Genomic DNA, 12,273 nt, shown 5'->3' on the forward strand with positions numbered 1-12,273 from the left:
GAAGCTAATAGCGAAAGCAGAATGGAGCTCTATATAGATACCTACTACCTGGTTTCCACAATTTTATATACTCTTTGTTGTCGAGATAGAAACGCGCAAACGTGAGTTTGGAATATTGGTTAGTTTATAAACTTAAAATCTTTAAAAAAATTAAAAGAATGAACGGCCCAATCTAGCTTTTAAAAATATAAATAAATATGAGAATTTTTGCCTCTAAAATGAAATAATGGGCTAAAGAACACGTTATATTTATTAATTTAGAGTTGAGTTAGCTTAGTTTATTATCTATTTCTTACATAGACTATCTACATCTTACATATGCACCGCCAACCTTGGTAAAAAAAACATTATAGTAGGACATGTTTAAATGTGCAAACGGTCGAAGAGTGTATCGTCGACGTGGAGAGAGATATACTTAAAGTTGCATCGAGGAGCGTGTTCCTTTTGGTGGAGGTGTAGTATGGGGTGGCATTTCGACGATCGGACGGAACTTGTGTTCATCGACATGGTTCGTCAAAATGCTAGAAGAGGTGGTTTGACGGAACAACGCTATATAATAAAGATTTTAGAAGCTCACGAAGTACCTTGGGATTATTAGACAAGAATTTTACCGTAATGCAACAAAAAGGCCCGACTCCACGCCTCACAAGTTTAGTTGGCCAGCAGCAACAATGGCAGCACTAAGAACAGCGATTTGACAAAAATGGAACAATATTCCGCAAGACCGTTCGATAACCCTAATCAGATCTATGTAGAACCGATTAGAATCTGTAATAAGGGCACTACACCTGTAGGCAATACACCTTATTTAAAGAAAAAAAACCTTAAACTTTTTTTTAATTGTAAAAGAAAATTTTTCAGTAAAATCAGTTTTTCTTACATTTATCGTTTATGTTAAAAAAATTAAATGGTCCTTTCCAATATACAAACATACACTCAAGGATATGATACTACGTTGTTATGAAGTTAACAAAACAAAATATAGGTTTCAATTTAAATTTGTATAAAAAGTTTGAATACTTGGTCAAAAATGTTTATTTCAAAGGCGTCTTGAACATTGATGCAGTTTATAAATCCATCAGTGTCTACTACTCGTAATAGCTGTTTTGAGTATTAGGTTATAATTATTATTAAATCATCACCATACAACTTATTTGTTTGATCAATTTGTACCTCGTTACATGAATTGTGATTATACTTGTATGATCGAACGTTGCGGTTTGTCACCTGTTCAAACCAAAGGTTATTATTTTATTTATTCCTACTCAACTTTAACTTTTAAAAATAAAACAAACATTGTCTTCACACATATATTAAATGAAACGTATTTTTATATCGTTTAAAATGCGAATACAGATACTATACTATAATATTTAAAGCTCTGAAATATAGATAAACTGCAGTAAAGTTTGTTGAGTTTTAGTTTACGATCGTGAGCTATAAGTGCATCTCACGATCATAAACTGCAGCTTACCTGGCTAACACAGTCCGTATAAAGTCCTTTTCACAGCATTAACTTCAACAAAATGTTTTGATACCAGTGATTTTTTAAAATTTAATTTGATTGCAAAAAAAGATAGTCTTAATTCTGAAACGTCTTGTCGCAGATTTTTATTTTTTTTTAGCCTTTTTATGTCTATTTCAACACCGTTACTTATGAAAATTATACGACAACATAATGGCAAGCAAATAAATATGTTGGACTTTGGATATTTACGTGATTTAATTTTTTAATTTACAAATAATTAACCATAATATATTCAAGTGCAAATGTGTATGCGCAAATAAAGCATCACTCTATATTGCTTTTATTATGCGAATAGAGTCACTTTCACAGGACCAAAGAGGCTGCATTTGATCAAGAGGACATTTGGTAAGCAAAAATATCAGGACAAGATTTCTTTCGGGATGTTTTTAATAAACAACCCGTAATTAACAATTGGGTAGTTGGGTATACTTACAGTTGTTTTACAATATGTTTACAACAATATTATGCTTATTTACAATATTTAAGACATTTTTGAGAGAAACGGTGGCAATCATTGTATAGACAAGAGGAGGAAAGGTAAACTAATAACGCCTAGTTTCTGACTTCGCAAAGTGAATTCAACCTTCCTGGGGCATGTTATTTGTTTCTATAATACGACTCCACAGATATTATTATACAACTTGGTCTTTTGAAAAATTTAAAGCTCATGCCAATAAAAACTCTGATAAATAAGACATACTCAAGGAACTACTCAATACAAGATTATATTAATGATGGACTTAGTGGACTTAGCAAATGTTGATTTTTAAGCAGAACATATTATATACATTTAAATTTACTTTATAGACATACTCTGTAATTAAAATGGTAGTAAATATATATTAATATACTCTCCCAAGTGGTGATAGCATTAAATTTAACTCAACACTGTAATATGACGATTCAAAAGCGCTTTTATGAGTCTACTTGAATAAAGAATATTTTGATTTGGATTTATTTGAATATACTATGTTATCGTCGTTGATATAATTAAGTATGTACATCGATTTTAATATCAAGAGATTTCAATAGATTAGAAATATTGTTGCATATCGATAGTCTACTATCTATAGACTATCGATAGACTATCAATAGTTAAGGTGTTAGCGACAGTATCAATAGTCAATTGCCACGTGACAATACTATCGATAGTATCCATAGCTCCCCATGAGAAATACTTTCGATAGTATTGCAAAAACCATTACCGATACTCAATAGTATTGCTCACGGCGAGCTATCGATACTATCGATAGTAGTATCGATATCCTGAATAGTTTTCGAGGTCAACTATCGATAGTCAAACTACCGATAGTTCTGCAACGCTGATTAGATAAATTTTAAACAAGAACTATTTTCATCGATTATTATACCGCTATCTATACGAAACTATAAATATGATACTTACACAAAGCAAGTAGAAACAGGTACTCTTTGATTGATCGTTTTAACTAAAACTTGTGATTTTCATATCACACACAGTACTTACTGGACGCAGTTTTGAAAAAATTGTTTCGTTGTCAATATTCAAACTTTAGGGTTTGGAATTTGGATGTATTCACAACAGCGCGATTTTTAAGACATTTTCTGCCTCGCACAACCATTCTGTGGAACCAGCTTTCGCCGGCGGTTTTTCCGAACCGATACGACTTGGGAACCTTCAAGAAAAGAGCGTACTCTTTCCTGAAAGGCCGGCAACGCACCTGCAAGCCCCCCGGTGTTCCAGATGTCCATTGGCGGTAGTAGTCACTTTCCATCAGGTGAGCCTCCTGCTCGTTTGCCACCGCTAACATAAAAAAAAAACTTTAAATGATAATTGGTATTATATTTTATGTATCCATTGTGACTGAAAGCAAAGCTGCTGAGAAGCCGTGTTGAATGTTGCCTTTGAACGACAGAAAGGCTTTCGTATCTAAATAATTAATTGCTGATCCTTATGTATGTAAATAGTGTTACGCAGTTGCCATTAACAGAGGAGACCTTATTTGCTTTCCTTTAATTTGAAAGACATGACAGGTCACATGGACATCATCGGCAACAGCAGTATTTTATTAGCTGTCCTTTTCTAGTGAATAACCACTGTATCCTAGTAACTTGTCGCTGAATGGTCGGGACTAAAATACAGTTAGCGAGAATATCTCCAAGCTGTTCCATGATCCGCTACCTATGAACCCGATATTAGCTTTCAGCTTATCCAATTGAAATCTGTGTTGCCCCTTTATTTTTTCAATTATAATATTTTTCAAATTATAAGTAAATATACCTACAGCATATTTTTTAAGCAAAACTTTCAGAAATGTATCCGGCTGATTAAGTGGGAATTAAATTTAATAATCTATGCATCAGCATTATAAGCTTTGAAAGGAATTTAAGCAAAATATAACAAAATACCTATTCTTATTTATATTAAATTTATTCTTATTTATATGAAAATTAATAAACTAATAACATAATCACAATTCAACAGACAAGAAACAACTGAAGATCGTGAAAAAGAATATTTAAATAGATTTGAATCAACTTAAGTTATTTTCTTTTCGGAAGCTCAACAAATAAAATAAGATGTCTAAAGAATGTGGCATAACGTAAACAATAAACGACATCAAAGTTGGTAATGTTAGGTAAATATCAAATTTACCGCGAATATCTTTTGTCTGGCAAATAGCCTTATCCTACAGAATTTGAGAATTTTCCGGGAAACTTTTCCAATTTTTGCTTTTCATAAAAGCTTAATTCGGACTTTTACGAACGTTTTATAACAAAAAATAGCCAAACCTGTCTAATGTAATACGCCGATCTCATGTAATACATTTCTAACTTAAATCATTTAATTTTATACATAAATCAAATACAGTTTGTTAGTAGGCATATATGAATTGAAACTTTTATAAAAAAAAATGCGTTTTAGAACATTATTAAAGTTAGAAAATAATGGGGAATTAATAAATTGTGTTTCATAAGGTAATTATTAATAGATGAAAAATTGTAATATTTTTTTATTTGTTTTTTTCAAATACTCTTTGAAACTGAAAATGAATTACTGCCACCTTATACTCTATTCGGGTACATTGTTACATGTCATGGACTGCATCGTTAGTGTAGTTTAATCTTAGGTTAGATGAAAGGACGCTGATCCCAAGGTACAGGGTATAAACCCCAGGTCGGCCCGATAAAAAATTGAATCAAAGTAAAAGACTGAAGTCGGAGGTGTGTGTGTGCTCAAGAGATCTCTCGTGCGTTGGAAAGCACGTAAAGCGGTTGGTTCTACACTCTCTCCGATCATGTCAAATTTGCCGTCCTATTGATTTATGAGAGTTACGGGAATAGAAAGTGGACCTGTGTTTTTGCGCATACACTAGTATAGCTATAATACGTTCTGCACAGTTGGTTGGTCTCCCGTATAATTGGCTGCCGAAGCCGAAAACGCCATTAACAACATAGGTATTTGAAATCTGATATCTGTAGGTTTGTTTGCAATCATTTCGAGGTGTCTCAATCGTTTAACAAAATCGATTTTAACCTCGTTAATACATTAACTTAATGCGTGTACCGTTTAAAAAGTGTCAATTATTATAATCGATTTCGCTTATCACTTCCTGACATACCTATCGTGATCATGTACGTTGACTTTTCAGATTATTTGTATACAATTATTCTACATGAACAAACTTTACTGATGCGTTTTTTTAAAATAAATACACTGGCGCACATAAAATTTATCATAATATTAAGAAGGTAAATTTAAACATGTTGTTTTACTTGGTGGTAGGCCTTTGTGCAAGTCTCTATGGGTAGGGCCCATCAACTCATTATATTTTCTACCGCTAAGAAGCAATACTGTTGCGTTCTGGTTTGAGGGGTGAGTGAGCCAGTATACACACACTTCGTGCACAAAGGACATGACGTAAAATTAAATGATGTAAAATTTTTGGTGACCACTAACCATCATAAAAAAATGCTTACATCAATGAAAGACTTTTATAACTAATGCATGTTTTAGAAATCAATTATGATTATATTGAATTTCGTGTTCTGATTTTGCAACTGTGTTAGAATAAGGAAAAAAATAGTAACCTATGTAATATTATTGTCTTGTTGAATTGTTTGTTGAATATATAAATTGTTCCATAAGTCCGTTTCATAATTGGTATTTTTGGACACTTAAAAGAATTGAACATGCTGAGATAAAGGTATTTACTAGTCTTCATTTGGCATTTGCCTGTTATATTTGAAAACTGTAATATTTCAGTTATGTTAATTATTTTTTTATTAATTGCAATCATTTAAATTTCTTAAGATAGATTTATAGTGACAATTGGGTGAATTCCAAAACTTTTTTTTTTTCTTAATTTAAACAGAAATAAGATATTTCGTATTTATTAAGCTTTCGTTCACTTAAAAATATCTTCTTCAGTGTTAATTTCGTACGAAAAAAAGACACTGAGCAGTTTGTAAGTCTTTTAACTAAATTCTAACCAAAGTCGCAAATAAAGGGGAAAAAAGTATTAAAAAACCTGTGATTGTATTTTTCAGTAACTACTTGTTATAAAAATAAGCTCGACGATCGAAGCTCATGTTAGCTAATTTTCTAATTCTACACATATAAATTACCTTAAATAATTTAATTAATATTAAAAAAAAAACAGTACCTATTCATTAAAAATCAAAATAACATAGGTAGTTTAAACGTTAACGAACCGTTCATATTTGGGGTTATGTCTAGACTACAGGAGAGTCTAGACGATATTGTATCTATAATTCCATCGGAACACTTTTAGTGGGAAAAAGAATTAAAAAATATATGATATAGATATATGGTCTTTATGTTTTTTTTTATACTTTTATCGAGGTTTAGTAAGAAAAAAGTAATATATTTAAACACTTACATTTACTAAAAAAAATTAAACAACTTACCCTTTGTACCCTTAAAATGTTCAAAAAAATGTTCAATTAAATTTACTGCTACGTATATATTTTTTTTCACTTTTTATCTTAATCGTATTTAAATTATTCTTTAGTGCATGCTGTGGTCTCCTATAATTGAAGGAGCACACAACTTGTAACCCTTATATTGTTTAATTTTAAGAATATGTATTTAGTGTGTATCTTTTGTTGGAGACTCGAGAATTAAATAAATAAAAATAAATTTATTGTAAATGTGAAGTATTGCACTAAAATGATGTTAGCATTAGTCTGAATTATTGCTGTTGTAATTAACATAATAAACATTTATCAGTTAAACGTGGCCGAAATAATAAAACATAAATGTAAATGTAAGTGTAATGGGGTAAAAACATTGTGAAATACTCGTAATGTGCCTCAATGTTTCCCGCAGGCATTCGCTGATGATACTTCATCGCGGCATAATATCTGCTAATGAAAGAGGCGTGGACATTCAAAACTAGTCGTGTCATATGAAATTAATCAACAGTTGAGGTGTGGCGATTCTTTCCACGAATTAGAATTTCATATATAACTTGTAATTGGCAAAAAAAAACATTACTCTTTTCTGCATGAATATAATTAATGAGACGTAATTGGGCGGACTAACATACATAATGCTTATGTAATATGTAGTAACAGTCTGTAAAATATCCACTGCTGGGCTAAGGCCTCCTCTCATTTGAAGGCGAATGTTTGTGGCCTTATTTCACCACAATGTTCCGATGTGGGTTATGTAACATTAAAGATGTTAATAATTATATAGTCTAATAATTATATATGCGAAAGTAACTCTGTTACTTCTTCACGCTTCAACCGCTGAACCGATTTAGATAAAACTTGGTATGGAGATAGTTTGCGCCCCGACGACATAGTCACATTTTTTAAATTCACGTCTCGAGCGGATAAAATTGGGGGTGGCGGTTTGTGTGTATAGGTAAATAAATTCGCGCGGGTAAAGCCGCAGGTTCAGCTAGTATCATATATATCAATTCCGGATATTGAATTGTAAATTTTAATCAATCCGTCACATCAAATATTACAAAGAAAATAAAAGCCTAATTCCTTTCGGTCTGATCATCATGCGTACTTCCTTTGTTAAACACCGACTGATCCAATTTTGAAGAACTGCAAATATATAACTTTGACCCTGAATGTAATGTGGCAAAGCAATAAACTCAAGTCTCACACTCTCTTTTGTGAATTGGAGTGTAATGCCGAGTTGAGTAATTAGTTTGCTGGTAAACACCAACAACGTCAAATAATTTATTTATTTACTTAGAGTTTAAAAACTTTCAGAGAGTACGTCCTTTTCTCGAGTCTTAAACCATGTAAAATTTTATATATAGTCCTGAATTTTCTAAATTATTAATTTTGCCCGAGGCTTCCACGGACGAAAATTATATATAAAATGAATATATCGTGAAATTTTAAAATAATCTTCAATTAAATTAAACTTAGAAACTTATACTTACCGCGCAAGACAGTAATTCTTTTTCGAGTAGTTATGATTGAAAATAAATAAACATATAAGTGAAAAATAAATCAGACTTATTATATGTAATATTCCAGATTGGTTATCTTATGACAGATGCGAAGATCTAAAGCCAGTAATCACTAAAAAAACAAATGAATTCTTTAAAATAGAACTTTGTATTAATGGTTTGAAGAGGGCTACCGGAGAATGTTCCGCATGTAAAACAATGCAAACGGAAAATATTTTTTATCGCACATTGCGTATATTTGCATCTTTTGCTTAGTTACCGATTGCTTTGTCTTTCTTATTACTAAAATTTATATCTATACTATTAATTTCAGACAAAACACAACTTAGATCACTCTGATTGTACATATTTGAATGTATCAACATTTTCATTCAATTTTAAATTATTAACACAAAACAGGGTTAGGTTGAGACAATGGTCCGAGTCTGCGATTAAAGCTAAAAATTATATTAATAAAACAACGTTTCTTCTATGAATTTATTAAATATTTATTTAAATAAGTAAAAAGTAATAAACATTTGGTATCATAGCATTCTTAAAAGAGTTAAGAAAAATATATATATCGTACAAAATGCTTATACAAAAACAAGATCAATATTGACATAGTGTTCAAGCGTCTTATTAAGAAGTATTGTAAAATAAAAATACATTTATTTAACGTATACAACCCTATGATTAAAAAAAAACACATTTTGGACCCTAACATTTAACTAACAACGGTTAGCTTATAATAAAATATTTTATAACTATAAATTTTAATATTACTTCATCTAGTTTTTGCGTCTCGGCTCAAAAGACCCAATAACTAGAATTTACACAGAGTATGTACATAAGTAATTATATAACCCACTTTACAAAATTTACAAGTAATAAATATAATTATTGATAATTATATAATCTTAATGTACTGGTAAAAATAGTAAGATTAAACTTGTAATAGTAATAATAATATTATTTTACAAAGATTACACCTATTCCATCGATCTTACTCTATAGTATTAGAGGGCGGGATAAACCTGAAAATAAAAATTAAATTAAATTAAATCAATAGTATAAAAAAGGTTCATTAATTTAATAGGTTGTTTGATAATGTACGTGAATTTATAAATCATTTTATAAAGCAGACCGTTATTGAAATCCTTTGAATGTTGTTAACCATTTAAAAGCGTCCGTAGAGAAAGGTTTTTACCGGCGAATAGTCCTGAAAAATACGAGTCAGCCACTTTTACGAGCTAAAAATAATAACATTCGTTGCCCGGTCGACCTTGATATAATATAAAAAACATATTTATTTCATTGGGGTAGTTGGATCCACTACTCATTAACTAATTATAAGCAGCAAGTACCAGGTACATTTTATTATAAATATCATTAGCATCGGTTGACCGCATATTATATTTTTATTTGTAAATGGTACAAAACATATTTTTGAATATATTATTTTATAACAAAACTCTTTATTTAAATATCGACGCATAAGAATGTATATTTTTTTCAATAACAAAATGGCTTACTTTAGTGTATAAAAAATCAGTACTATAGAGTGTTTATTGAATTTTATGCGGGATTAGGATGATAATAAGTTCACAAATTTAATGTAATTTGATTGTTGGAACTTTGTAATCGAATTTTCTTGCCGGTTCTTATCGAAATAATTTACATTCCGAGCCAGTGGTACATTTAATATAATCCAGTTAAATAACCATTTAAGTGCTTGAATGATGTAAATTTTGATTTTATATGTATGTGTATCATTGAATCTGTCATTGCAGTAGTATAAACTACACTTTACGTACATTTAAATCAATGTGTTAACCATGAGACGTAAGATTTGTATCCCTCGTGATCCTAACTATTCTCGCTCATATGCTATTGTAACCAGAACACAATACTGAGTAGTATTAATGTGTTCATCGTGCCCACCCTGACGACCTTGCTAAAATCCTTACTAAAGGGAGTATTATATCTTACAGGGAGTATTTTTTACCTACGAAAGTGTTGTTAATAAAATAATGCTATTGATGATATTCTAGTTTTAAATTATGTAAACTCTTAAGAGTATTACGGGTTATAATATCACAACATAATTAAATAAATAAATATAAATATTGGACAACATCACAAACATTACTCTGATTCCAATGAAAGTAGCTAAAGCACTTATATTATGGAAAATCAGACGTAACGACGGTACCACAAACACCCAGACCCAAGACAACATAGGAAACTAATGAACATTTTCTACATCGACTCTGCCGGGCATCGAACCCAGAACCTCGGAGTGGCGTACCCATGAAAACCGGTGTACACACTACTCGACCACGGAGGCCGTCGTGTTTAACATTTAATTAACATTAAAAAATTACAAATTAACAAAATATTAAAAAGTACAAATATTGTGATTAATGAAAATGTATGCAGTGGCGCGTGCTGGCCGTAAAAACGGTTGAAATTAAAAGCAAAACTAGCATTTCTGTTCAAATCATAATGGTAATGTAGTAATATATTTTTTGAAGATAGAATTATCTACAAAATACGTGACGTATATATAATATATTATAATATTTGCTGAATGACCATATTATTGTTCGAGCATAACACTAAACCATTTGATCCGACGTTGTTAGCTGATGATTGATTCCCGATTGAGTAATTTGTATCATCATTATTAGTTTAATCAACGTTAATTAATTATATCGTCTTAATATTGTAAATTAATTAATAATGTTAGGATTGTTGTAAGAACCTTTCTGTTACACAGTGTATGCCCTCGAGATAATTATTAATGAACTCACTGGATATACTTAACTTTTAAAACAATATTTTAATTACTCTTAGCCTATAGCTTTTATAATGAATAAAAAAAACTGATTATATACTACGTAAACGCGATTTAATTGTAGAATAAATTAAAATTAAAGTCAAATTACTTTTGAGAAGTTAAGAAATAGTTAGTTAATAACTTCTTCAATTACCTATACTGATTAATTGGGTATCATTAATAAGGAATCCATACAATTTTAGCGAAAATTCTAGGAGCCGATGTACTTAAATCTAAAGACGAATCTAATTGTTGTTTACCTGTTAAATCTATATAATACTCTCCACCACCCTGGTGAGGGCGGGGATCGGTCGCTATAGCGGACCGGTGACCTGGAACAAAGCCATCTTATTCAAATCATATTTTTATATACGAAATTATTTGACGTTTATGTAATAAAACAAACAGCTTCGTTAATATTAAATATTGAAAAAAATATGAAACATTGCAAAACGCTTTGAAATGTATGAATATAGGTATGAACAAAATTATTGAATATTTTATATAAAAAAATCACGGATTTTGTGCAAAATGTAAGCATGATATATTTACAATAATATTCACTTTCCTGGTACATTTTTTTCCCCATATATGAATTAAGTTGCTTAAACATAACTAGTACAGTAAAAAAATAACTCGTGTTTGAATATTTGTTAGTTAAAATGATATACGCAGTAAGACATTGTATACCCCAAAAATGTATCCCCACAATTTGTGTCTTTCAAAATTCATATGGTAAGTGAAAATATATAATAAAATTGATTTGAGCTCAGTATAGATCATTGAATATATAAAAACTATATACAATAATTGACTACTCTTATTATAATGAGTAAATAAATTATCCAATAATTAATTTGTCGACTCCGATCAGATTTGGATTTGATGTATATATATTTTTATTTTAATAATACGTGTTTAATAGTTATCGGGCAATCGGGCTACCTTATGGAAAGCGATCACCATCGCCCCATAGACATTGGTATTGAAGACATATTAATCATCCTTACATCGCCATTGCGCCACCAACCTTGGGCACTAAGATGTCATGTCCCTTGTGCCTGTAGTTACAATGGTTTCACACTTGGCCTGTGGACACTCACCCTTCAAACTGGAACAAAACAATCGATAATATTGCTTTTTGATGATTAAATTGATCTACAAATGTCTACGTTAATATTTTATAGAGTGCAAATAAAATCTGAAAGGACAAGATATCAATAGCCTCACGATTCAATGTTAATGGTTTGTATACATTTCTAATGGAATTACTTACAAATTTAATGACGACCGGATTGTATTCTCTAGACATAATATACAAAATAATTTGTTTATATTGTTTTCTTAGGAAGTGACAGGTACTCCATCATTCAACTTTATTTATTCAAAACGTCGCAACTTCAGCTCACGCTTTAACTTGCTAACGCAATAACATCTACGAAGTGTATGAGGAGAAGATTCACCCAAAATTTATTATTGCA

At 30.7% G+C, this 12,273-nt stretch overlaps 2 protein-coding genes across 2 annotated transcripts in view; both read right to left on the reverse strand.

Moving 5' to 3' along the window:
- The window catches only part of LOC113400103 (G-protein coupled receptor 143-like), a 316,948-nt gene that overhangs the window by 124,075 nt on the left and 180,600 nt on the right, over positions 1-12,273 (reverse strand). The gene's annotated exons all lie outside the window — the stretch shown is intronic.
- Positions 8,498-12,273, reverse strand: part of LOC113400027 (G-protein coupled receptor dmsr-1-like) — a 30,109-nt gene continuing 26,333 nt past the window's right edge. The window contains exons 5-6 of the mRNA XM_064215653.1: positions 11,053-11,124; positions 8,498-8,987 (exon numbers count right to left, since the gene is read on the reverse strand). Coding sequence (XP_064071723.1) covers positions 11,107-11,124 — 18 coding nt within the window. The 3' untranslated portion in view covers positions 8,498-8,987; positions 11,053-11,106. The remainder of the gene's footprint in view (positions 8,988-11,052; positions 11,125-12,273) is intronic.

This window comes from Vanessa tameamea, chromosome 8 (genome assembly GCF_037043105.1).
Source record: "Vanessa tameamea isolate UH-Manoa-2023 chromosome 8, ilVanTame1 primary haplotype, whole genome shotgun sequence".
Lineage (NCBI taxonomy): Eukaryota > Metazoa > Arthropoda > Insecta > Lepidoptera > Nymphalidae > Vanessa > Vanessa tameamea.